Raw genomic sequence first — 27,917 nt, 5'->3', positions numbered from 1 at the left:
TGCAACTGGTGTCACAGCTTCAAGCTTTCACACCACTGTCTCAGAAATAATTTCTTTATTTATTGTTAACAAAAGCTTAATACCTCCTGACATTTATTTAGCTTAGAAAGTATCACAAAGGCAGGCAAGGAGTATGTACCTCTAGATTCAACTGCGGTGTTGGCAGCATCACCAATCTACTTTTCACTTGGAGCGGGCTCTTCCGCCGTGTGAGTCTCTCATTCATTTTACCCTGGTTCCCTAAGCACTCATGAGGTTTTTAAGGTTGACTCTATGTCTCTGTAGGGTCAAAACTTACCTTTAATTCTGCACCTCTAAAGCTTGGAGCACAGCAAAGTCTTGGCCCATGATGGTGGTTCCCAAGTACAATGGCTCCATTGCTAGAGCTGCTGCTGTTCGCTTGCATGGGATAGAAAAGACACAGCAGATAGGTAGAACAACCCCTGCTCACAGCTGGATTTAAGTACCACTGGTGGAGAGAGCTGGTTGTTTTTGGTGTTTGTCCTCAGGCATTACAACAACCTGCAACTGCACAAAGAATTGGTCTTTCTGAGAGGCCGTTTCCCCTGATTGAGGAACCGCAACTTCTTACAGCTCTTTTCACTCGCTTTTGGCTAACCATGGTATGAATACGACTTGTTTTCAGGGGTGGGAGCTCAGCACGCTCTGGAAATTGAGGTCTTTTGAGGCATCTCAAGATTAGCATCAAAGCCCTTCGTCGTTTTTACTGTTGTTCCCTGAATATGGATTTGAGTTTGAAAGGAACGCTGCCAGAAACATGCTTTTGAGCTTAATTGGAAATAGGAGGGGTTGTTTCTACCAAAAAGGCTGACTTTTCAATGAGAAATTAAAATTTCTCATAAAAAATGGGCATTTCCAATCAAAAGCAAGAGGGGGAAGGAAGGTGAGAAGGAATTGCCCAAAATGTTCAGATTTCCTGATAAAAAAGTTACGAGTTTGGGTCTGATACGATTTTATGAGGAAAGCAGAAATTACCTGCAAACACATCCACTGTGTCAAAACACAAGGCAGGAAGGTATTTGGCAGAAAGCACTCTCGCAGTGCAAGCCTGGATGTCCCAGGAGACATGCCCCGTGCTGTCACGCCTGCGTTTGCTGACCAGCTGGGAGGTGCACCAGTCCCAGCCCGTAGTCTTCTGCATCTCCACCAACGGGATCTAATGGTGTTTCTCCTGCTGACAGCAGCAACGGGGCCGGTGTGCCACCAGCAGCTGTGTGTTTTGAAGCCGGGCTCTTCTAGCACACATTTACCTTTGGTGAACCGGCCCGTGCCATGCTGAAATGGAAAGCTGGACCCATTTTCAGAAGCAGTAACTCACAGCTCAGCGCACCCAGCAGGCCAACGCACGTGCTGCGAGCTGTCATTTACCCCATGACCATCCCAGCACGGCTCTAAACCAGTTGGTGGTCCTCTGGGAGACCCTGGCACAGTCTCAGCCTGGCTCCGTGGCTGTGGGATGGTTGCAAAGACCTTCCATTCACGACAGGGCAGCGGTGGGAAGACTGTTTGCATCATTTCTATTAAGCCATCAAACTGGCACTCAGCCTATGCAAACTGAGCTAGTATCTGACTTCCCTGACAGCAGATCTGAGCCAAGACGTATTTGGCCGGCAATCAAAGTCTCCGGGCTGCTAGCATTATCTGTAACGCAGTCGTTCCTAGCAGCCCCGACGGCTTCTCTGCGCCGGGTGCTGTAGAGTCACTCATGACCTAACTTGATCAAATAGGCCAAGAAAGTATTATCGGCACTGTTTCTCAGTGGCGTGACAGACCCGGCGACGGGAAGAGCCGCTTTCATCATGAGATGGCAGGTCCTGCTGGCTTGAGCAGAGAGAGCTTTTCTTCTGGCTCACTTAAGTGTGCAGCGTTCCTCAACCCGTGTGTTGAGAAGGGGATAAGAGGTGCTCATAATATTTTTTCAGCATATAAAACCTTTTTGTCCTGGCTATATTTGCTCTTTTTCTTTCTCCCTCTCCCTTTTTTTTTTTTTTTTTTCATTTATTTTTACTTATGTCAGTCGCTTCAAGATCAAAACTACATTTTTAATTTTCTTTGCTGGAACATGCAGCCCCTCTGTGCTTGAAGATGTTTACACTTTTGCTTTTCTTTTTCAAAGCGAAAGCCCGACCACTGCATTATTTCACTTCCAAGAGGAGCAGGATGGCACGTGTGGATGAACATATTCATTGCGGACACCTTGCAGTAGGCACATGCCCAGAAGCCTTTCATGACAGTGAAGCTGCGTGTTAACATTATTGTCAAGGAGGCAACACGAGTTTGGGCGCATTGCTAATGCCAAACGCTTTGAGATGCCTCAAGGCGAAGCCCCCAACCGTGCAAGCTATTTTAAGACTTCAAAGCCTTCTCCCTCATTACCGATCATCCTTTTCCCCATACGTAGGAGAGACTGAGGCTCTGCTGAAGCTTCTCGTGGATCTCCAAGTTCCTCCTCGCAAGCCTAAAGGCAACTGCTCTGGGCTTCGGTTTACAAAGCTACATTTTCCACCCACACTGACCCTTTCTCCTCCCTCCTCTCCGATAAATCGCCAGCAGAGCAGCAGCCAGGCCTTGCACAGACACAAAACCCAAGTTGCCCCAGAGACACGTTATCTTGTGATGACAAAGGGCCAGTCTGGCTCTCTTGCTGGTGGCATTCTTTGGAAAGGTCACACAGAGACTGTGGCTTGACAGTCTGTTTTGAAAAATGCTATTTATAGTCTGTCCATCGCTCACAGTGCATTAATTAGGTTTTGTACAAGCTAAAACATTTCTCCAGCAAATGGTCTCCTTTTTTTCTTTTTTCTTTTTCTTTTTTTTCTTTTTTCTTTTCTTTTTTCTTTTTCATTTTTTCTTTCTTTTTCTTTTCTTTTTCTTTTTCTTTTTCTTTTTCTTTTTCTTTTTCTTTTTCTTTTTCTTTTTCTTTTTCTTTTTCTTTTTCTTTTTTTTCTTTTTTTAATTTTAATTTTAATTTTAATTTTAATTTTTATTTTTATTTTTATTTTTATTTTTATTTTTATTTTATTTTAATTATTTTTATTCTTTTTCATTTTTTTCTTTTTCATTTTTTTTCTTTCTCTTTTTTTCACTATTGTGTTTTGGTTTGGTCTTTATGTTTGTGTGCATGTGCTGATCCTCTTTGCAAAGTTTGATCTACCCCAAAATAGCTGCTCATTTCTGCTTCAGTAACTGCGAGCCTGCAGAGCACATGTGAACGGTTGCACAGCCTCTCCGAGAGCAGCAACGGCACAACCCGGCCTTGCAAAGGTAGCGATTCAGCTCCAGCCAGCAGAGATCTGCCCTGGGGAGGGTTAGCAGCCTCGCAGCACATGTACCAGGCGGCAGCTTTGCCACACGCAGCAGGGCTCGCCTGCACCAGAGAAAGTTCACCAAGTGAGAGTTCATTTTGCTGTGACAAATTTCAGGCTTAACCAACATGGCTGGAGTAAAAGCAACGCGGTAGTGCAGGGGATGGGGATGCAGGCTCACTCACAGCCTGGGTCCAGGTGGGTTGCAAGACACAGAGCACCGGGTTTGTGGTCTGGAGCATCTAAAGTGCATCGGGGCCAGGGAGAGGGAAGGGGATCCTGGAGCATCCACCACCCCCTTGGGAATGTCAGCTGAGCGGAGCGGCCAGGCGCTATACAAGTTCTGGGTCAAAAGCAGCAGCGTGACTTAAACGTGCGGTCACATCTGCAAGGAATAGCGCACAAAAGGGATGTCAAGATACAGGCTGAGTCGGGAGCATCCGGAGGGAGAGCTGAATCCTAGCGACGGGCTCAAATAACAGAAACTGCGACAACTTTATACCTTTTTCAATCAAGAAAGCTTCATCTTTTTCAGTCAAATCCCAGGGAAATGTTGCTACAGCAATTTTCATTTACCGCCATGTAAAACTCAGGCCAAACACTGACAGGTTATTTATGACCCTTCTTATTCCACACAAACCCCTTTTTCTTGTTGACACACTGTGTTTTGTGGATAGGGGGGTCTGGAGTGATTTAAAAACACATACACAGGAAACACTTTGGTGAAACAGCGTTAGTCCCCGAGCAGAGGTTGTGGTCGGCAGGAAAACTGCGTTGGTGGAAAGCTTGGCTTTTGGGGGACGGGGGGGTTCACAGCCCCTGTGTGCGTGGGGGTGAAATGCCTCACCATACACCTAGGTACGCATCATCTGCTTGGCAGGGAACCGGCTGGATTCAAAGGTGGTGTTTCTTCTTTCAGATAACTTTATTGTGGTTGCACTGTATGATTTTCCTGCCTCAAGTGACCGTGACCTGCAGCTGGTCAAGGGGGAGAAACTTCAAGTCCTCTCCAAGTAAGTGACCTGCTGCCAGAAGCGATTTGAAGATGAGCATGGTGAGGCTGGGAAAGGGGGGACATTGTGGTCAGGCACCAATTTACAGCTCACCAGAGCTGAGGCTGTGTCGTTTCTTTGCTCCGGAGTGTGACTGTGGGTACCCTCTTCTCTCAGCAAGATGGGGAAGGTGACACTTCCATGGGTTACAGATACTTCTGGGTTAGGTAGTGTCCTTCCCTGGATATACTACTGGGACCTTCTTCACTGCCGGTGTGCGTGGGCGCAGAAGTAGCATAAATAACAACAATCAGCTAGCTCCTCTTTCATATTTTGTGCTGATCGTGCTTTTGCAAAGGATGTGGGTTGGGTGTAGTCAGAGGAAAGGACAGAATCAAGCCAGAGAGGTGCATGGGTTCCTTTCACCTTCTTCTCAAACCCACCAGAGAAGAGGCTGACAGTCCACCTGCCCAGTCCGTTACAGGGCCTGGGTCCCCCGGTCATTTGTCTTTGTAGGGTTCCTCCGTCCTTGACCACTCTGTGAGGTGTCCTCCAGAGGTGACATTTCTCACCCAGATTCTGTGAGCTGTGACCCATGGGGTAAGGGAGACTCCTGGGTGAGGATGGCTTTTGGTCATGGCTGTTGTCCGAGTCCATGGAGGGAGAAAAAAGGGGTGGGGTATCTGATGGACGAAGGAAGGAGCAGAAAGGAGGAGCTCCCATGTTCCTGTGCAAGATGCAAAATAAACCTATGGTGACCCAGATTTCCCTCCTCTCACTTGGTGAGTGTAGCAGAGGTTTGGGTCTGTGGTTACTCTGTGCAACTTCTGCATTCATGGAAAGAGACTGTCACCTCCAGAAGTCCCTGAGAGACAGCCTTCAAACTAGTTGTGGTCCTAGGAAATCGAGAGGGAGCTGTAGAGTAGATTAAGGAGTGCTGGCCTATTTGCAGTGCTCAAAACCCCAGAAACCATGCTGTCCCTGCAGTCTTAGCTTGTAATGAAAGCTCCTCCGAGCACTCATGCTTTCTCTTCTACTTGCTTTGCAGCGAGGGGGACTGGTGGCTGGCAAAATCCCTCAGCAGCGGGAGGAAAGGTTACATCCCTAGTAACTTCGTCGCACAAGTAGACAGTTTGGAAGAGGAAAAGTAAGTGCAAAAGCTTATGAATGGTGAACACTGATGCAGGGCTTTCCTTTCTGAAAGAGCTCAGTCTCTTAACAAGCTACGGGAACCGCTTTACTTGATGGCAGGAAGGTGTCAGTGCTGGGCCGGATGGCAAGAGGTCTTCCATCATCCCCAACAATGCTGCCCAAAAGTTCAGGAGAAGTTTTAAAGACCACGCAGGAGGGGAGAGGGAAGGATGAGATTGCTACAGGGAAAGTAGGCAAAGACTCCTGTCCCACTGATTGCACCCATGGTGGAAAACAAGGATTTGGGCAAAAAGAACATAAACGTTACATTTGCACTGGTAAATTAGCAGTGCCAGGGACCGTCCTCTGGCCCCACTGGGCCAGTCCACCCACACGTATAGCTTCCTCTGCCTCCAAAAGTCCCCAAAGGGGGACTGGGAATCACTTGGGAAGGGTGCATTGATCCAGGTCTCGGGTGTGCCGGGGATCACTCTAACAATTTAATGGCGTAGACAGTGAGTGACAGTGCCCAGACCCACAGCCTGGTGCTGTTTATTTCATTATCCCAGATGCAGCCTTCATGTTTGGGTCCCTGCAAAGAGGATGGTAAGAAAGACTTGAGCCAAAACCGGAAGAAACTGTTTCCATGACTTATTCTCCTCTATGTCGTTCAGCTGTAAATGATCAGCCCGTCTTGCTGCCTCCTCTCGGAGGGACCCGACCATCACTGAATTCACAGAATCACAGAATATTCAGCAAATATTTAATTAATTAAAAAAAAAAAATCAGTAAATATTTAACAGCACACAGAAATATGGTTGAGACATAAATACTCTTTGTATGCGAAGGGTACAATTAAATGGCTATGGGCACCCTACGCTCAGCCTCCAGCCCACGTATCTGCTTTATTCACAGCCTGCCTGGGCACTGCTCAGGGCTCACTCACTCATCAGGTGAGCCGGGGGTCCCTCCGTGCCTCAGGGACTGTGCTCGGGCTAAGCTTTCACTTCTCCCGCGTATGGGGTACAGCACGTACCATCTACTCTGCTCTGGCTGAATTGCTAGGCTGTGAAACAAGCCCAAAGTGACAGGAATCTGGTGTTAATCTACTAAAACCAGTCTATTACCGGCACTTTCCAGTAGATAAAAAACTATTTGCTGATAAAAATAATCTGCGGTTTCAGAGTATAATGGTAAAAAAAAAAATAAAAAATGAACTAACTGGAAAGAATTTGCTTTTTTTTTTTTTAGAGCTTTTGCTTTTCAAACAATGATTTTGCCTTTTCTGTGCCTCCCAGGTGGTATTTTAAAACTCTGAGCAGAAAAGATGCTGAACGGCTGCTATTGTCTTCCGGTAACAAAGTTGGCTCTTTCCTTGTCCGAGAGAGTGAAACCAGCAAAGGTGAGATCCATAGAGCAAGGATACCTCCTCGTTATTGCCTCGGCTTGGAAAACCTTTCAGATATGAGCTTCGAAGTTCAGCTGTGCCAGCGTTTCTTGGATCTGGCTGGGCAAAATAACAGTTGCCAGGCTCAGCAGGGCTGTAGAAGTGAAGTGGGGATTTGGAAGGCAAAGATTCGCTCATGACGTTGCGTAGTTCAGGCTGTGGCAAGGGTGGCTTTTGTGGCAGAGATGCAGGAACACAGATAAGTAGCAAAGACTTTCCAAAACAATGTGTAGGGCATTTCTTTTCCTTTTCTCCCCGAGGAAATATTACTTTTTTGGCAAATGGAGATTCTTCTACACGGTCTTGAAGAAACATTTCTCCTGCTTGCAGCAGAAACTTGGGGAATTTTGGAAAAAGTCTTTTGGTGGAACAGTTTCCCAGAGGAAACCTGTTTTTCCTGATAGTCTGTAGCAAGGGGGGTTGATGCAAACCAGGAATTTTAGAAGGAGACTGGCAAGCAGAAAAGGTGAACTTCATCCAATTTCCTACCCTATGAACAAGCCTGGTTTTTGAAGACATGACCCAATGAGGATGGAAAGGGCAGAGCATTGTGGTCACTTTTCTTGGGCAGCGGATATAGTATTAACTGTGATATTTCACTGTGTAATTGCAATTCCTTTGTTCTGTACTGTTAATTTTTAGACAGTCTGGAAGCTAGTTTAGGTTGTGCAATGGGAATTTCATATAATTTCTTTCCTACTTTTCTGTCCTTGCATCCTCCGGGCCAGCAGATTTGTTTACAGAATGGAGGAAATGATGCTCACAGTGGTCCCATGGTTCTGCTCTGAACCAGCTCTGCATGGTAGTTCATGAAAGTGCTTCAGTCTTGCTGTGCTTTGCTTCCTTTCCTGTGAAATGGGTACAGGAGTCTTTCTTTGCCACATGGGGAAAGGTTGTTTGTGTCTTCCTAATACATCAGTAGAGACTTGGAGCATCCACCTGAAGTAATACAGGGCCTTCTTTTCCTTCACTTGCTTCCCAAATGTTTCTACAAGGCCAGGGCCAAACAGATGGACTGAGAACAAATAAGCTGGATCCTCCATTTTACATCTATTTCTTGCCTACACTAGCTTCCCCTTCTTCCTTTCTCATCTCTGTTTTCCCCATTCACATGGCAGGTCTCCAACAGTCTCTGTCCTTTCCTCCATGGCTACATCATTATCAGTAAATTTAATAGTGACAGAGCCTGGATGTGACAGCTGGGTCATCCACACAATCTCTGTGCAGGTTTTGTCCAGCCGCCAACGAGGCACCATTCCCAACAGTCGATTTGAGAGCAGTCACCCTGTTTCGGAGGCTGAGAGAGCTTCATGGTGTGGATGTGACCCCAGGGCTAGAAAACAGGCTCTGGCATGGTGTAGTTTGCTCACAGATGTATCCCGAGCCCTGGCTGTGTTGCAGACCTGGCCATTTCAGCCACCTCCAACAGCAGGATTTGACAGAGTCAAACTGGAGCGCTGGTCTTGAACTGGTGTGATACTTCATGTGCTAACTGGGGCAGCAAGGTTCTCATCTTCCTGTAGCTCTCTCCCTCAGCCATCAGCAGTGCTGTGTTAGCATTATAGCAGCCTACTGTGACTTTCCCCCCTGGCCCATGCCTGGGCTCACCTCCACGTGTCCCTGCTGAGCTGATGCCAAGCACCGCTTTCCATGCACATTTGCAGTTTTCAGAATTTTTAGGGAACATTCAGGTCAGAAAACATTGAAAAAAAAACCAAACTAACTTGTTTCTAAGCATTTCCCTTTACAAGTAACTTGTTCTGCTTCTGTATTGGTTTCTCTGCTGCCTTTGCGGTGCTTTTGAAATGATCAGGCTTGGACTGGTCACCACATGCCGATCTTAAGTTTATCCCCTTCCCCTGCCATGGATGGGATCAGACCTTTCCCTACACTTGCTCAGGACAATCGCCTCCTACTTCTGCAAACACGGGATAAATTCATTCTTTGCAGTTCTCTGAAGTGTGGGTGGGTCTAGGTCATACAGGGCTTGGACAGAGGCGGCGAAATCCTGAGATTCAAGGAGAAATAACCAGGCTAGGCCTGGTCTTTAATGCCCTGTCTCTGCTGCCTAGAAGCAGCCTTAGCTGGAGGTGTGTGGTATTCTGCATTAGCAGATGTGGTGTGTTCCACTCCATGAAAGTCCCGCCTTAGGCCCAAATGGTCAGAGATGAGCTTCTGCTCTGAGATGTGAGTCTCACCTGTGACTTTTCTGACATTTAGTATTCTGTATTAGAATATGGCTGTTATTCCTTCAGACACCTCATTCTCTGAATCATCCCATGCGATCAGCTTCTACCTGAATACCCTGTGCTTTAGACTGCCTGAATGGCCATGGTGACACCATTTCATATGTCTTAACCACAGCTTCCTCCTCTCTAAAAAGAAGGGGAAAAGAGAAAACCCTGCATCTCCAAATGTGTCGTGAAGCTGACTTCACTAATGTAAAGCACTATGTGACCCACCGCGAGATGTCCAGAGCAATGCTATGGAATTAACCCTGCTCTTCGAACCCTACAGGTTCTTCTTGTTTTCCTCTTCCATGACATATATTTTCATTTACTTTGCACATCATCAGCAACATCACTATGAGGGTGATGAGGCACTGGCCCAGGTTGCCCAGAGAAGCTGTGGCTGCCCCATCCCTGGAGGGGTTCAAGGCCAGGCTGTATGGGGATTGGAGCAACCTGGTCTAGTAGAAGGTGTCCCTGTCTAGGGCAGGGGGGTGGAACTAGATGGTTTTTAAAGGTTCCTTCCAACTCTAACCATTCTATGATTCCATGATTCTATAATTTGACCTTCAGTGCCGAGCACTGAGTCAAGCTAAGGGCAGTATCCCCCTTAGCTGCATGCACTGGAGGGTGGTTGTCTCATATTGGGTTGTCTCAACCACAGCAGGACGCATTCTGCACCCTGCCTAAGAACAGCACCTGTTCACAGCCCACCGTAAGCAGTGTCTCATTTTGCTAATGGTTAAATATACTGAAGATCTGCAAACTGGGGGCTTTGCTTTCACTCAACATCTTGCAGAGGCCATGAAAAGCACGGTCAACATCCCTGGAAGATGGGTCCTTGTCAAGACAGTGTAGGAAGCAGACCAGCAGTGAAATCATCGGTGGAGAGCTAGCCTTGCCGAAGCTGCTGGAAATAAACAAATCTTCCCCCAAAGTAATAACCATTCTGAAACCTGCAGGAATACAGTCACATGGCTGTTCTGAGTCACGAACTCCTGGCTCACAGCAAGACTGCTGTGTCTATGCTCCTGGCAGGAGGGACCTCAGAAGAGCTCAGCTGCCGTATCCAGCTGAGCTCCTGGGCTTCTCATCAGGAAGGAGTTAAGAGCCTGATGAGACCTATAGGAACAGGACATGCCACGTGTGGTGGGGCTCACTGTGAGATGCAGACATCAAAATGTAGACATCACACGTGGCAGTTGCCTGAGCTCCCAATGTAACCAGTGGGGCTTGATTTGGTCACCAAACCCTGGACATCATATAGTCATCTCCATGTGCTCCACCAGAAGGTGTGGTTTTGCACCGTATCTACCAGGCCCATGCAGATGTCCCAGGGCATCTTGAGTGGTACCAGACACTCATGTTTATGCAGCTGAATCAGCCCTAAGTGTAATGTGAAGTTGAATCCCACCCTTTGCACCTTCTATTGCTCTTTCCTATACAAAACTTGTCACCCTTTGAACAGAAAGGACCCTTTTAGGATGGTTTGGGGATCCCAGACCCAGCACAGGAGGGTCTGACACCCATCACTGCCCAGGGCAAGATCTGGTTGTGCTCACACTGCTCTGAGCCAGTGTCGAGGGCAGGCGTGGACCTCTGTGTGTCAGGCCAGGTCTGTGCTGGGATGAGATGCAAGGTTGTAGGACGGGTGAATGTCCCTGTGGTTGAGGAGCAAGAACTCCTTTTGGCCATCCTGGCTATTAGTGGGGGAGATTAAGAGCCCTGACATCTTCCTGGCTCCACTTAATAATTTTCATTTGCTGCTGTCACTGGGAGAAGAGAGAATTGAAGCTTTTCTGCCCTAGTGCTTTGCCTTTACACTGCAGGTCCCAAGGGAACAGTAACCGGCCATGGTGAATGAAGAGGAGAGCTCTCTGACACTCCAGCAAACTAGACTCTGACTTGGAGTGAAATCCAGTCATTAGCTCTAATGACAGGATAAGTTCTGGGCACCTCAATATGAGAGAGATATCGAGGTGCTGGAGCGAGGGCAGAGGAGGGCAACGAAGCTGGTGAAGGGCCTGGAGAATAAATCTGATGAGGAGCCATTGAAGGAGCTGGGACTGTTTAGTTTGAGGAAGAGGAGGCTGAGGGGAGACCTCATCACTCTCTACAACTACTTGAAAGGCCATTGCAGAGAGGTTGGTGCTGGTCTCTTCTCACAGGTAATTAGAGATAGAACAAGAGGGAACGGGTTCAAGCTGCAGCAGGGTAGGTTTAGGCTGGACGTTAGGAAAAAATTCTTCCCAGAAAGAGTGGTGAGACACTGGAATAGGCTGCCCAGGCAGGTGGTGGAGTCACCATCCCTGAATGTGTTTAAGACTCATTTAGATGTGGTGTTGGGGGATATGGTGTAGGGGAGAACTTTGTAGAGTGGGGTTGATGGTTGGACTCGATGATCCCAAGGGTCTTTTCCAACCTAAATGATTCTATGATTCTGATTCTAAGTATTAACGCTGGTACTAGACAGATGATAGATTGGCCTGGAGGGTGCCTGGAGCCTCTGTCACCGCTGCATGCTGCACATCATAGAATCACAGAATGGTTTGGGTTGGAAGGGACCTTAAAGGTCATCTGGTTCCAACCCCCTGCCCTGGGCAGGGACACCTCCCACCACACCAGGCTGCTCCAAGCCCCGTCCAACCTGGCCTTGAACCCCTCCAGGGATGGGGCAGCCACAGCTTCTCTGGGCAACCTGTTCCAGTGCCTCATCATCCTCACAATGAAAAATTTCTTCCTAATCCCTAATCTAAATCGACCTTCTTCCAATTTGAAGCCATTACCCCTTGTCCTATCACCACATGCCCTTGTAAAAAGTCCCTCTCCAGCTTTAATGTAGTCCCCCTTCAGATACTGGAAAGCTACTGTAACGTTTGAAAGATGCAAGAGGGTTTAAAGGGTCAGTGGAGTCTGGAGAAGGGGTCCTGCAGGAGATCAGGCATTCTGGGTGCCATCGGGTCTTCTCTTCTCCACTGACTCTCGGCCCCCAAGCACCCTCTTGCACACGTGTTAGTCATAAATTCCTCCACTCCCTGCCACAATGCCGTCTGTCGTCAGTGCAGCTGGGTTCACACCAGGTTTGGCTCCTTCCTCTGGCAGGCCTTGCGTTGTAAAACATCCCACGCAAACCCTGAGCCACGTCCCAGGCATGCAAAGCACCCTCTTGGGTTTGGGCCATACACTCATGGGCTGCAGCTTGGTCTGCACATTATTTCAATCACTTTGAAATTAAAATAACATAATCATCACCCTCAACAACAATAATAATAACAACAACAAATATTAACACGTGTATATGAATTATGGGGGGTGTTGTTGTTGTTATTATTATTATTATTATTATTATTATTATTATTATTTGCAACTTAGAGCCACATAGGTACGACAGAGGAGCCAGAGGAGGTCTGGTTCCGAGCACTAAGGAATGTGGCTGATCAGCTCTAGTAGGACTTGTGCTGAGCACTGTAGACACAAGCCCTAGCAGCACCTCTCTGCAACCACCAGGGACCAAAGACCACTCCCTGGGAAAGACATCCTCAGCTGCGTAGTCACTTTTGGTCACTGAGACATGGACTACAAAAATGAGCAATTGCTTTGCCCTTACCTTGATTCTTTTGTTACCCCATTGAAGATGCTTCACGGCTGTTTCTCAGATGTTCAGCGGCAGGAGTGATAGAGCCAAAAAGGGCTTCTCTGTCTCTCTTCTGCCTGACACTCATGATGAAGGAAAGAGTATCAGAAGAGCATCCTCTGTTGAGAAGGAGCCCACCATGCCGATGCTGTGTGCTTCCAAACTTGAGGTTCCATGGCTCTGCATTTAAACCAGCAGGTCTTCCATGAACATTATAGAATCATAGAATCATTTAGGTTGGAAAAGACCTTGAAGAGTCCGACCGTTAACCTAGCACTGCCAAGTCCACCACCATGTCCCTATTTAACTGTGCCCTAACTGGGCACTGTCTGGAACAAATAATAATTTCACCTGGGACTTGCTTTTTAGGAAACGTGCTGATCACTGTCCCACAAAGTGCATCCACATAGGAGATGCTACCTCTGGTCACGTTTGCGATGTGGACACCTCCTTAGTATTGCAACCAGGCTGCTTAGCTCCGACTTTGTTGTATGGAAAACAAAGCTCTGGGGTATTTTGTCCCTTTAGGCTATAATTAAAGTTTTACTTTCTGATAATTTTATTTTTTTTCTCCTGTTTCCCACCTCACATTGCTGAGGAGCAGAGCTGGGAGCACTGATCAAACCCCAGGGGATTTCAGCAGTCCCCCAAAGTGTATTGTGAGAGCGTTCAACCATCCTGCTGTTTTATTATGTTTTCTGATTGACTATTTCATACATTCTTAGGTGTCTATGCAGGAAATAAAATGCTGAGGTAGTTGTTAACAAATATTCTTGAACATGCCCGAGGTACTCTGGTGTAACACGGCTCTTGTATCTGACTCCCAAGCTCACCGTAGAAGGAGAAATCTTAAACGTACAGAGGTACCAGTTGCATCAGGCATCAGGAAACAACTCAGAAAGCTTTGTGGTTCCCAAATGAGGAGTTCACAGCCCCATTGGTGGCTGGCTTTGGTGACAGCACCTTGACACAGGCTTAAGAAGCTGCTATCCATCCAACTTTTGCTTCTCTTACTCTCTTGCTCCTATCTTGCTTGATAGGAGATATGCCACCATATCTCATAGTCTGGTCTCTGCAGAAAGCGAGTCCCCCCCAAAACAACTACTAGCACTTAGAAAAATTTTAGACTCTCCTAAATTCTGCTTGTAAAGACTTATAATCACTGCAACAGAGCAGATATGCACAGAGGTGGTTTTCTTTTATTACTTTTTAAAAATGCAAATGGCTTCCAGCCCCAGTGTAGGGAACTGCTGGTGCTGCCATGGAGAAACACCAGCCAGCAAGTGCTACATGTTAGTAGATTCCCCTCGCGTGCAGGATTAGGTTTTCAGAGTCACAGTGGAAGGCCCCACTTCTGCTTATGATCCTACATGCCAGATTCCTACTTTTTAACATACTTAGCTCTGCCTTTTCAAACCCGGGTGACATGTTAGACTTTTCACAGCCCAGCAGGCTTGTAACGACTTACTCCGGAAATATGATCCAGACAAAGGCAAAAAAAACAAAAAAAAAAAACAAAAAAAAAATATTTCTAAGCTGTACTGAGATTTACGCTGACATAGGCTGGAAGTTACTGCTCTGTAGCAACATCTAGTGATGCTTTTGTGTGCAAAAAAACAGCCGCATGGTACAGATTACAAAACCATTATAAGGAGAGAATCGCAGGTCGGAGCAGAAGATCGTTGAGTAGCTCCCTTGAGGTCAAAAGGCACCTGAATCTGGATGTGAATCTAGATGTGGTTTAGCCACAGTCGCAGGTTTATGGCTGAACAAGACAATTCTCCTGAACCCCTCTTCTGTACTCCCAGCTGAACCACTGACTTTGGCACAAGGGTTACAGGGGATAACAGGGGCATGGAGACCTTGGATAATGCTGAGAAGGGGCACGTAACTCTTGACCTTAAGTCTCCTACTAAGTGAAATTCTGGTTGCACTGGCGGGGTGATTTAGCTCCTGGTCAGTCCTGTGTTTGTACAAACTGGTGAGGCTGCGGTTGATCATTTGTTTTGTCCAGATGAGATGTGGGGTTGACAGAGCTCAGATGGGAGACATGAAGCTGTTAGACCATCATGACCTACGTAGTGTCTGATTGCTCTGGCTGGAGATGTGCTATTGGTTGCCATATTGCTTCCTTAGGCTGTTGGCCATGGCATAGGCAGGTCTTACTCAACCAAGCCTTGACAGGACCGGTTAAGCTCTCATGAACCATTATCCTCTCCACTTGCCTTGGAGAGCTGGAAATTTGTAGCTTTGCAGCCTGGTGGACTTGCGTTGAGAAGGCATTAGCATGGGCTGGGAGAGGTGTCTGCAGCTGCATGCAGGCAAGGGAAGGGGACGTAGCTGGTCCCTGAGTCAGGTCCTACTTGTCCTCACAGTTCCCTCTTCTGCTCATTCTCCAGGTGCCTATTCCTTGTCCGTGAGGGACAGCAACTCTGCTCATGGGGACATCATCAAACACTACAGGATCCGCTCCTTAGATGGCGGGGGGTATTACATCTCCCCCAGGATGACTTTCTCCAGCCTGCCAGAGCTAATCCATCATTATAGCCGTAAGTTGTTTGCCTTCCCTAATGTGTTTGTTTCCTGGCAGAAGGTGGGCATGTGGACAGAGGGAGGACAGGGTTACTAACCTCCACCAACACTCCATCCACTCTCATGGGCAAGGTGTGCTTCTCCAAGCAGAACCTGGGCACCCATGGGCTATCTTTCATTGTAGGACACCATGAGGGTGAGCTCTGCCCACAGCTCTATAACCAGGGAGTGTTTCCCATCAGGAAAGGAAAGAGATGAATGTTGAAGGAATATGTGGGAGGGATGCTTGAGAAGCAGGGTTTGGACTTGCTGAGCAGGAGAGCTTTCTCCTCTGTGTCTCCTTTTGAGCTTTTTCCTTGCATTGAGTCCCTTCTGGGTGCTTTGATCCCTGTGGCTGAAACACTTGTGTGGTTGTGGAGGTTTCCCATAGGCTGATGGCTTTTTCCTGGCCTGTGTAGATGGAGGAGGAGGAGGTTAGCTCTGCCATCCCATTGAACTGTCCTGTGCTTTGTCCTCATACAGAGAAAGGGGATGGCCTGTGCCAGCGGCTCACAGTTCCCTGCATATCCCTGGTTCCCCAGAGACCCTGGGCACAGGACGAATGGGAGATCCCACGGGAGTCTCTGAAGCTTGTGAAGAAACTTGGCAGTGGGCAGTTTGGGGAAGTGTGGATGGGTAAGTAAATATATAAACAGAGGAGATGGAAAGCCCTCTTTCTTTGAGACAGGAGAAGTCCAGCTGGGGGGATCCTAAAGTATAAACACATTATTTATGGATACTCATGCAGCAGTAGATGCCATACTCCTGGGAAGGACCAGCCAGGTTGTGTTTGCACAGATCAGTGGTTAAGCATGGATTTCATAGGCTAGATGCATGCGAGAGGTGTTGAAGTAACTGCATACTCATGTCCTGAGACATGCTCTTGCTCTTTCTAGGAATCCTGGGCATGGTTGTAGGATCCTAAGTTACAGACAGCAGGGGACCTGGGTGACACTATCCCACTTTTTCTGCTTCCCTGTTCCACTTTATAACCCAGATCTGAATCCCTTACACCTTCCTGCCCACTGCTAGTCAGTGGGAGAAGAAATAGGGTGAACTCAGCTTCCTTTGCTGTCCTCTTTGTGGTTCCTTGTTGCCTTGGAAATTGAGATTGTAGGCAGGACCAGACTGAGTCAACATCCTGGCTGTAGTGTCCTGGCTTTTTCAATGTCGTTTGGATTATTTGAGAACCTATCTGGTGGGAGGTCCCAGGGGTTTCACCCAGAAAGAATCTTGCAGGGCTGGGACGACTGTGTGAGGATGGGCTCAGCACATGGGTGTCCACCACCCAGATCAGGAATGATCCCTGATGAAGCCACAGGGATTGACAGTTGTGCCATGTCTCTCCCTTCTCTACAGGTTGCTCAGAGCCCACTGGTACTGAGACTTTCCATTTGTTTCTTCTTGGGACATTGATAGCTGTTGCTGTGGTTTTCTGCTCCCAGATCCACAAGCTCTTCTGCTCTTTATTGCATGGCCTGATAGAGCCTGTAGAGAGGCCATAATTCCTCAACACACCATTATCTCTCTGCAGGCTACTACAAGAACAACATCAAGGTGGCTGTGAAGACCATGAAGGAGGGCAGCATGGATCCTGATGCTTTCTTGGCAGAGGCAAACCTGATGAAGAGGCTCCAACATAACAAACTGGTCCGGCTATATGCAGTAGTCACAAAGCAGCCTATCTACATTGTGACAGAGTACATGGCCAATGGTAAAAAGCCTCTTTGAGTGTTTTGTTGGGTTCCTGCAAAATCAGGTCAATGAGATGGCTGGTATTCCCATCATAAAGGGGGTGGAGAGGAAAGCATTGTACCAAATCTGTAAGCAGAAGGACTAAGTGATCCACAGGTTTGTTTCTAGTACTGGAAGGGACTCTCTGAGCGATGAAATCCTGCCTCTTGTGCTGTTGCATTTTGTAAGTTACTTCACAAGATGGTGATGCTTCATTAGAAGAGTATTTAAAGGTCGCATCACCACCCTTCCTACTGGATTTTTTTTTCAAATTTTTACTCCCCTCATGGTGAAATTGTCCTTAATTTTGCCTCTCTTGTCTATAAGGCTTTGAGTGATGAATGCCCAGCAGTTTGCAAAAGGTCTGTGTGAAATAGAGGAGGGAAACAGGCTGTATTTGGGATCTTTCCTAATGGAAGATGCTGCAGCAAACACCCATTGTAGTTCCTCGGATTTTCTCAAGGATGCAGGCAGATTTGTCACATATGTTCCGAGAAGCACCAGGGAAAGCAAATGTATAGGCTTATTCAGAAGGGTTACAGCAGTCTCTCCTCTTTTGCAGGGTGTTTGCTGGATTACTTGAAGACAGAAGAAGGAAGCCAACTGAATCTCCCCAAACTCATTGATATGTCTGCTCAGGTTGGTGAACATCCTCTGGGAAACAGACTCAAGACCATGATTTGTTATTGCCTCAGTGAAATTCTTGCAAGTCTGAAGTCTGTCAGAGCGTTGATTTCATGGAGAAAAACAGCACCTCCTGGTGTGCTCTCTTAGGGTTTCTCTCTCAACCCTCTCATGTTGATGTGGATGTCGGCTCAGCAATGCTCTGCTGGCCTTAGGACAGCCTCTGGGGAACTTAGTGCAGTGCTAGAGAACTGGGGTTTGGGGTTTGGGTTTTGGGTTTGTTCTGTTTTGTTTTGTTTTGTGTTGTTTTTCTGGCTTACTGAGCAGGAAATAAGTTTGTTTCTCTTTTTACCAAAAGGAAGAAAAAGCTCAACAAAGGGACTCTCAATGTAGAGTCACGCTGGCTTTCAGCAGTTCTTCCCTTCTCTTGCTTAGGCATAAAGGATGTTCTGACCCTCAAATCTGGGAATATTGCTCCTTATGAGAATAAGCTTTTGCCTCTGTAGGGTCATTTCCTTTTAAGCATCCCCAGGCTGTAAACATTAGTAGTTGCAGCTGCACCATAACATTTTAATCCAGAAGTGAATCTAAATTCAAACGGGTCAAAGTTAGGTAAACAGAGACCCGGAGTGGCAGCATCTTAGCAACAAGTTGTACATGAAGGATGAGACTGGCAAAATCCCTCCACTTTGGTCCTAGCCAGCTGTTGACAGAGTTTGGCTCACTCACAGCAGAACTAGGCTAACTTTGGAAATATTGGAAAAAAGTCATGAAGCGTCGGTGTCATAGCTGAATACAGTTGGTTTGACGCGCAGGTCTGGGATTTACTCATAAGATTACTCATCTTCTCTGGGTCAAAGTGAGCCTGAGCAAACAACACATAAAGGCTGGCCACTTGGTTCTGGCCATCATACAGAGTTATTTTATAATGTATTAAAAACTAGAGAATCTTAATATTTGAGCAAACTTTATAGGGTAGTGAAAGATTTTCCATTTTGCTTTAACCAGGATGAAAATATCTAAATACTTTGAAGCAGTGACCCCATTTTTGCTTTCCTCTGCGCTCCTATGAAGGGTGCAGAGGAACATGTTTCAGTGCCTTCTCTCTTCACTACTGATAAATTTTCCATAGCTGCAGCTTTACCTTTGCTGTCTGTGAAAGGTTATGGGGCCAACAGCATCTTCCCTGTTTAATATCTTTCCCTTATTTTCTTCCTTCCTTCCCCTCCTCTCTCTTTACCTCCCCACTTCCCTCCCTTCCTTTTTCATTCTTTCATTCCTTCTTTTGAAAGCTATACAGCCTGCGCTTGTTTTTAAATTCCTGATGATAAGCAGAATGGTCCAAATTTGTCCGTACACAGAGCCCTTGGGTTTGGTGCGAGTGTTACCCCTGAAATTATCTCCTTGCATTTCCATGCAAGAGGAAAGCACCTTGGCCAGAGCAATCTGCGCTCAGCTACAGTCACGGGGGTGACCTGGAGCAAAGCTTTTGGCCAACACTATACCCAGCTTTGAGCCAGGGACAGCAGAAGCTACGAGTACTAATGCATTTATTTACCACAACATTATGACTTACATTGAGCATGTGCAATAGTGAAGCATCTCCAGGCAGGTGTGTAGGCTTCTGGGGGGAGGTCAGTGATCTTGTCTGTCCCAGGCACGAGGGTGGTATAGGTTGGACAACACACTGGCTGCAGGAACCCCTGGGAGAAACCCATCCCAGGGCAACCTCACGCGACCAAACCTCCTCTCTGAGTTCAGGGTTGAAGTCTTGAATATGATCGCATAACATAGCCCGAGCTGGCCAGAAGCCCGTCCACTACAATGGTCAAATAGAGCCCACAGTAAGAACCATCACTGGGGTTGAGCAATCACACATGGACGTCACCTCTCCATGGGCACCTAGAAGCACTCACCTGCCCTGCACACCCTTCTCGCATCCCTCCATGCTCTTTGCAGCATCCTGCACCGAGCGCCGCTTCCAGGACCAGGATAGTCAAACGCAGACCAGAGCCCAGCAATGTAATAACCCACACAAGCCACCTGCAGCACCTTGAATAAGAAGGATTTTGCCCACCCCTCAAGACATGGGCGCCAATTGGAAGGACGGCTTTCATTGCTCCCACCCCACCCCACCTTCTCAGGGCAGGGATTCAAACACAGTAGCTCCCGGAGGAGGAGGAAAAGGGCAGTCTCTTGAGCTCTTTTGCTATCTGTTCATCTGCGGTGTCAGGATGACACCACAGCCCAGCAGGCACCCAACCCTTTCGATCGCAATTTTGGATCCAATAGCATCCGTCGGAGTTAAAATTAGAAAACTCTGGGTTGACGCGCTCAATCCTGTGGTCAGTCTCGAGGGTACATGCTCGAAAGCACGCTGGGCTGGAACGGGCCCATCGCCGGGTACTATCTCATTAACATCAGGACAGGAAATTACATCAATTCTTCCATTTTCCACTGCAGCAAACAGCACTTGCGCTGAAGGGGTGTTGACACAGGTTAGAAATGTAGCATTGGAAAGTATGTGTTAGTATCCTGTTTAAAACCACATGTAAGCTGAGATGCTGATGCGAATCTGTATGGAGTGGAAAATTGCTCTGCCCTCACCCACAGGCACAGAAAAGCTTTAATATGCACTAACCATTATTAGCAGGGGTTGCATGCATCCACTCACCCTCCTGATAAATGCCTAACCCCAATCTGAGACTTGACAGATGGAGCAATTTTGAAATCTCTTTTTTCTGTATCTCTCAGCACCCGGCGCTAACAGATTGCTGCTGTCATTTATGGGGGCTCGTCACACACCAGGCACCTCCCCAGGGCTGCTCCCTGCTCCAAGGAGCTAAACAGCGAAAGATGATAATGGGAGCAAGTACCTCCCAAAGTAAAGTTTGGAGGTGGTTGAAGAAGGCAGCACATGCCCAGGACAAGGGATTTGTCCAGGGACATCCTCTCTATCCCATCATATTTCTATGCATATCTGGGTCTTCTGCTTTATTGTGTCCTGTAGGTATCAGAGGGGAACTGTATTATGTCCTGGGTCCTTGTCTGGATCCATCAGAGGGAAAGAAAACACCAATATCAGTTTTATTGTGGAGGGATCTCCAGGGGTCTCCTCCCCATCCCAAAGCAGACCAGTGAGGGAGAACAGAGGAGGTTACTGAAGAACATCGAGTTGCCCTAAATCTGGACTTTGCTATTGTGGCTGAGGGACAGATGAGCTCTTTGGGTGTTTTTTTTTCTTTTTTTAATTCACATATTTGATCTGGTGTGTTTGTGATTAAAATCCCAACTAGAGGGGAGAGCCTTGTGGCAGAAACTGGGAATCCAATGATGTGGCTCCAGGTTTTGCTTCAACTTTTTGCATCTCGCTACAGGCACGACCCACAGCTGTAACTTCTGAGCGAAACAGAGAGTGATGCGTCTGTTCTGCTTGACTTGGCCACTTAAAGCTTTTGGAGGCCGAGTGCATGATGGTAGAGCTGCACATATGCACACGTACATGGGCAATATCTATTTATGTATGTGTGCATCTGTCTACCTGTTTATCTCTCTGTCTGTTGATCTGTGTGTCCATCCATCCATGGAGCATGTATGCATGTCCATGCACATGGAGGCATGTGAGCAACCCTATATGCATGCTGTGCTTTCGTAAAGGTGGGTAAGAAAAAGGGCTACAAAGATGATGAGGGGACTAGAACATGTCTCTTCTGAAGAAAGGCTGAGGGATTTGGGTCTCTTCAGTCTGGAAAAAAGGCGACTGAGGGGGGATCTTATCAATGGTTATAAATACTTAAAGGGTGGGTGTCAGGAGGATGGGGCCAGGCTCTTCTCAGTGGTGCCCAGGGACAGGACAAGGGGCAACGGGCACAAACTTGACCATAGGAAGTTCCACCTAAACATGAGGAGGAACTTCTTTCCCTTGAGGGTGTCAGAGCCCTGGCACAGGCTGCCCAGAGAGGTGGTGGAGTCTCCATCTCTGGAGACATTCCAACCCCACCTGGACGCGCTCCTGTGCCACCTGCTCTGAGTGACCCTGCTCTGGCCGGGGGTTGGATGGGATGATCTCCAGAGGTCCCTTCCAACCCCTATCATTCTGTGATTTGGTGGTTCTGTGATTCTGTGAAGATGAAGGCAAGCGAGCTTGTTGTCATGGGCAGGTGACTGATGAAGACGAGTTCTTCCTCCTCTCGTAGGTGGCAGAGGGAATGGCGTACATTGAGCGCATGAACTCCATCCACCGTGACTTGAGAGCTGCCAACATCCTCGTCTCAGAGACACTCTGCTGCAAAATTGCTGATTTTGGCTTGGCCAGGATCATTGAGAATGAATACTTGGCACAAGAAGGTGGGTGTCATTCCCAGCATTGCCTCACCAACACATTTCCCTTATCTCCAGTCCTCCTGCCATGTAGACGAGCCAAGATATGGGGTGTCCAAGGGTTGGGCTGGGACCAGGAATGGGGCACCACTGCTGATGGCATGAGACCAGATCCCCCAATGCTGCCCCACACCAACACCCAGAACAAGCAAGAGAGACAAAAATGGGGTCCTAGGAGAGGGAGTAACGCTTGGGGACAATAAAGAGTAAGTGAGGTTTGCAGAGGGAAAGGGGAAAAAAGTATTTTGGCACTGTTTGGGGAGTCCTGCTGAATCTCAGGTTGTGCTACTGGAGAAATTTGACCTCTACTAATGAAACCTGCTGCCTGTGCCTACGTGTTCACAGTGAGTCAGTCCAAAGGGAAGGAAATAGCTGTGTAACTCAGTCACTGCACACTGTGGGATGGCAGAGGGGAGCTGGAGCCACAAATCTGGACCAAAAGTCAGTTTCCAGATGTTCCAGGCAAACGAAGCCCAGACCAGATCAGGTCCCCACATGGGAATGGGCTTGCAGCTTGGCAGGTGTTTTTTATAGGAACAGAGTACCTTGAGCATCTAAAATAAAACAAAAATACATGCCAAAAAAACCCAAAAAAGGCATACAAGCCCCAATATCCCCCATCCCCCCAGCCCGCATCCTGGGCTGCATCAAAAGGAGCGTGGCCAGCAGGGTGAGGGAGGTGATTCTGCCCCTCTGCTCTGTTCTGGTGAGACCCCACCTGGAGTCCTGCATCCAGCTCTGGAGTCCTCAGCACAAGAAGAACATGGAGCCATTGGAGCGGGTCCAGAGGAGGACTACGAAGATGCTGGGAGGGCTGGAGCCCCTCTGCTGGGAGGACAGGCTGAGAGAGTTGGGGTTGTTCAGCCTGGAGAAGAGAAGGCTCCGGGGAGACCTTATAGCAGCCTTCCCGTCCCTAAAGGGGGCCTACAGGAAAGCTGGGGAGGGACTCTGGATCAGGGAGGGGAGCCATAGGATGAAGGGGAATGATTTTAAACTGAAAGAGGGGAGATTTAGATTAGATATTAGGAAGAAATTCTTTGCTGTGGGGGTGGTGAGGCCCTGGCACAGGTTGCCCAGAGAAGCTGTGGCTGCCCCATCCCTGGAGGGGTTCAAGGCCAGGTTGGCCGGGGCTTGGAGCAACCTGGTCTTGTGGGAGGTGTCCCTGCCCAGGGCAGGGGGTTGGAGCTAGATGATCTTTAAGGTCCCTTCCAACCAAACTATTCTGTGATCCTATAGTTCTATGTTAATGTGCAATCTCCTTGTGACTCCACCTGAGAAGCCAAGCCCCTTGCTGGGGGCTGAGTATCTGAACTGGTGGTGGACTGGAGAACTTGGCCATGAGAAGTGGCAACTGGTTTGGTTGGTGTAGAGGTGGGTCTACAGCCATTTGACAACAGGGTTAAGTGAAATTCCTCTGGTGGCAGCTTTTTCTCTGCACTTCAAGGTCAATTATGAGATTGTGTCATTCAGATTGCAAAGAGACTTTACAGAGCATCAGGGAAACAAGCAGAAATGATTGAACTAAAACAACTAAGTCTGGTATAAGTGTCACTTGCCGGAAGATTTTCAAATTATGAAAATCTGTGTGCCTCTAGAATTGGGATGAATCTAAAATTCCCCATAAAAATACTCTGGGGAAAGGAAATTGAATAGAATATTTTTTTTTTTGTAAGATAGGAAGCTTTTCTTTCAATTAGCTGTCCCAACATACTTTATGTACAAATTATACCCATGTCAACATGTAAAACTAGTTCAAAGTAGTAAAAGCTCGCAAATGTAATTTGTGCAATGTCATGAAGCGGTACTGCGAGATTGCTGCAATTTTTGAAGGCACTTTTTATCCTTACGAGAAGTTTTGGTGCAATGAGTATAATTCTGTTAACATACCCAAAGGAGCTACATATCCAGTGGAAAACAGTTCCTATCAGCATTTTTCCAGCTAGCTTGAATCTGAAATAGCAACTGCCCCTCTATCTACTTTGAACAATTTTCACTTCATAGATTTAATTTCTGAGCCTCGTCAATCTACTTGTCAGAGTATGATGTGCAAGAACAAAGGCACTTATTTCACACACCGCATTTGGGCTTTCAGTCCTGAAAGGATCTATACAAATAAAAGTGTGGCTTCCTCTGCAGTCTTTAATACACTCAGTTCCTACATATCAAGCTGTTTTGGGGTTTTGTTCTCTTTTTGGCCTTAGCTAAACTGAAATTGCAATCTTATGGTCATTGCTGTCGGCAGCGTGCAAAACACAACAAAATAAAATAGGACTTTTTTTTTGTTTTTAATATATATATGCAGCCTTAAGAACCAGAGAATTTATATTAGCTGTGTTGTTTATGCACTTTTGCTAAAAACAGCCCCTTTCTGTTGAGTGATTTTATACAGAATAAAATCCTACTACTGTTGTCCTCTAATAAAGCTACTCGAGGCATTGGCTTTGAATAGCACAGACACATGGTTTGGGCTACAGAAACCCATTGGTTCTGCGTGGCAAGCTGCCACCTGAAGGGCGATGGGTGTCTCCTGGGAGATGCTTGATCCCAGCATCATGGCCTCAGCGTGCACGGCACTGGTCATCCATCCGTGCTACCTTTCCTGGCTCCGTTCCCGAGATCCCCATCACTAAACACACAAGAGATGCAAAGGTGTTGTAAGACTTCATGAGTAAAATAGCTTACCTAGATTTTTTTTTTTTCTAATATGTGTGCTATCAGTTACCTAATGCGTTAAGTTTTTCCATTATTTGGCCTCTGTGTATCATTATCTATGGATATTTATAAGCATACACATGTGAAAAAGTCTTTTAAGGTGAAATAGCCTTTTCTGCCCTGGAAAAAGAATCAAGAAAGCCAAAGAGATGCCAGGTAGAAATGACCTTTTAATAAAAACAGGAGACAGGCAGCAATTTTCTTCCTCTGGCCTTATTTCTGGCCTTCCACAGTTCCTTCGATAAGTCCCATGGCAACCCCCTGCTGCAGTCAAGAGCCCGTGGCACCCAGGGCTCAGTTTTTTGGGGAACTGCTCAGCCGTGCCTGTGGGAGCGGAGGGAGATGCTTCGCCTCCACCTGCTATTTCCCTTTGCTTCCTCTGGACAGGTGCCAAATTCCCGATCAAATGGACGGCGCCAGAGGCCATTAACTTTGGAGTTTTCACCATCAAATCTGACGTGTGGTCTTTCGGGATCCTCCTGACAGAGATCATAACCTACGGCAGGATCCCTTACCCAGGTATGAGGCAAATACGGGATGAGTGAGCATCAGCTTCAAAGCATCTAGAGCTGCTTTATGCTTGGAGACACGTATCCGAGTATGTACGCGTGTGCCCAGACACACACCCCTGTTTCTTCATGCTGGGTTTTCTCTCCTAAGCTCCCCCGAGCCTCAGTTATACCTATTCTAGGAAAAAACCTATAGAGGAAAGTCAGGGAAGGGGCAGAGGGATGGAGGGAGGAGCACAACCCTGAGGAAGGGATGGTGCCCAGATATGGCTCAGCATCGCGGTCCCTTGTGTCCCTCCAGCCCTGCCTAGATGTGAGCTATGGGGAGCACTGACCTTCACCCCCAGGATGCTGAATAACTCCTGTTGGTCTGCATTTCCCTCCAGGGATGACCAACCCCGAGGTGATTCGCAACCTGGAGCGGGGCTACCGCATGCCCTGCCCAGACATGTGCCCTGGTGAACTCTACAACATCATCCTGAAATGCTGGCGAAACAAGCCTGAGGAGCGCCCGACCTTCGAGTACCTGCAGTCGGTCCTTGAGGACTTTTACACTGCCACAGAGAAGCAATATGAGCCAGAACCTCAGCAGTAAGCCACCATCCCACCAGCACCTGGGGACAGACTGGAAGAAAGCCCCTTCCCACACAGCCCTGCGATGGTTTCTTTCAGGCCTTTCCCTTTCTCCTGTGTGCCACCACAATGCATTTGGAGATGGGGAACGAGGAGGGACATGAAGGAGGTGGATGCTGCCAGCTCTGTGGTTATGATGAAGACCAAAGAGGTGGCTAAGAGCTGTCATGGCTCCTTCCCCATCCGCCTTGGAGGTCTGTACTCACTTTGCAGACATCACCTCTGCCACGAAGGACAGCAGACTCCTTCGTGACCCCCCTGGAGAAAGAAAAGCCCCTCAGTCCTGCAACTGTAGCCCCAAGAAGAGGGGACCATGGCTGGGATGGTGGTATAGGGGGGGATACACACTCTCTACCCCCCCTTCTGATGCCACTGCCTGCAATACTACAACCCCCTTCATGCCAAGGGCTTGGGTGGGAATGTGTCTTCTCTGCACCTCCTTGGGCCACAGCAGGCCCCCAAGCTCTGGAGCAATGTCTCCAGGTGGTGCCACACCTCCCCTCCCACCCTAAGTCAATAATAAAGAACTGAATATGACCATTTTCCATTTATTTATTGTTGCGCCAGGGCGAGAACAGGCCCCTGTGCTTTCCATGCCCATGGAGGAGAAGGGGAGAGGCTCTGGGGCTCCCAGGGCAGCTCGGGGTGATGCTGGGCTGGTACCTGGGGCGGGCAGGTGGGGATGCCCGGGGTGCACCCACCGACCGCCGGCACTGGCGGCCCTGGAGCCCGGAGGCAGGAGAGATGTTCGTGGTGTGGCCACGAGATGTCCCTCCTCCCCCGCAAATCTGAATTTGGCGGGGGGAATTAAAAATATATATAATAAAATATCGCCAAAATAATTATATATATATATATATATACACACCTTCCCTGCTTTGCTGAGCCCTTCACGGCACAAGCTCTTGATGCAGCATCGTAGAATCATAGAATGATTTGGGTTGGAAGGGACATTAAAGATCACCTAGTCCCACACCCTGCCCTGGGCAGGGACGCCTCCCACTGGACCAGGTTGCTCCAAGCCCCATCCAACCTCCAGGGATGGGGCAGCCCCACAACGGGTCCCGCTCTGTGCCCAGCAACAGGAGGGTTCAGATGCTCTTTCCCTGCTCTCTGGTGCATCTCTGACCCATGGCTCCATTGGGAATGTCCACATCAGGCTGCAGGGTGGTCTCTGATCAGCACTTGCAATGGGTTGGGGAGAGGAGGATGAAGAAATAAGGCACAGATGGCACACTGAAGGGGTATTAGGACCGCAGGAGAGAACACCAGTCTGGGACCCAGGTTGACTGCCCTTCAGGTTATTGCACGGAGCAGCATCTCTCTGGGGTGTTTGGTCTGATGTTTTCTATCCCATCAACCAGATTTTGAGTCCTGTTGTAGAGGGTGCTTCTCATAACATAACAAGGATGCTACGAGAAAGAAACAGCAGAGATGACGCCTGTATGCAAGAAAAAATACCTGACCATCAACAACACATGACACAGAGTTACCTGTGTACACCACTGCTGCAAGAGATCCTAGAAAGAAAAAGGAGTGGGAAGATTCATAGCAAATTTGTAGGGACAACTGGGCTATCAGCAGCTACATTCGGTCCAAGGTCTTGGTCTTCAGTGCCATGAGTCCGTCACTTGTGATGAGACAAAATCCCCCACTGTGATGCCAGCATCACTTCCCAGGTGTTCCTGACGGGCAACATTGCTTGTGTCAATGTGACCAGAACTTTACCTGACTTCAAATGCTGTTTATCCCTCCTTTTCAGAGCCGTAACTGAGGGAAAGAGCACATAGGGACTGGTTTAGCATTCACTGGAGGCCAAAGTATCTGGAGATGGCTGGTTTGCTTACATGGATGACATCTTAGAAAGATGGCATCCTTACAAGGGTGACAGCTTAGAAATGTCATTCTGTGCATCCTCAGGAGGGAAAGGAGCTTTAATAGCAGAAAACAGGTGTCCCAGACCAGAAGGAAGGAAAATGGTTGAGATGATAGAGCC

The 27,917-nt window shown here is 47.8% G+C and overlaps 1 protein-coding gene across 1 annotated transcript in view; it reads left to right on the top strand.

The window, feature by feature from the left end:
• The window catches only part of BLK (BLK proto-oncogene, Src family tyrosine kinase), a 46,988-nt gene extending 20,566 nt beyond the window's left edge, over positions 1–26,422 (top strand). The window contains exons 5-15 of the mRNA XM_054196958.1: positions 4,246–4,339; positions 5,367–5,465; positions 6,748–6,851; positions 15,158–15,307; positions 15,813–15,965; positions 16,864–17,043; positions 17,626–17,702; positions 21,884–22,034; positions 25,167–25,298; positions 25,675–25,879; positions 25,961–26,422. Of these exons, the coding sequence (XP_054052933.1) occupies positions 4,246–4,339; positions 5,367–5,465; positions 6,748–6,851; positions 15,158–15,307; positions 15,813–15,965; positions 16,864–17,043; positions 17,626–17,702; positions 21,884–22,034; positions 25,167–25,298; positions 25,675–25,879; positions 25,961–26,174 (1,559 nt within the window). The 3' untranslated portion in view covers positions 26,175–26,422. The remainder of the gene's footprint in view (positions 1–4,245; positions 4,340–5,366; positions 5,466–6,747; positions 6,852–15,157; positions 15,308–15,812; positions 15,966–16,863; positions 17,044–17,625; positions 17,703–21,883; positions 22,035–25,166; positions 25,299–25,674; positions 25,880–25,960) is intronic.
• The last annotated feature ends 1,495 nt before the right edge of the window (positions 26,423–27,917 follow it).

This window comes from Rissa tridactyla, chromosome 3 (assembly GCF_028500815.1).
Source record: "Rissa tridactyla isolate bRisTri1 chromosome 3, bRisTri1.patW.cur.20221130, whole genome shotgun sequence".
Taxonomy (NCBI): domain Eukaryota; kingdom Metazoa; phylum Chordata; class Aves; order Charadriiformes; family Laridae; genus Rissa; species Rissa tridactyla.
The sequence above is the reverse complement of the archived record's forward strand: the minus strand, read 5'-3'. Positions and strand labels throughout refer to the sequence as shown.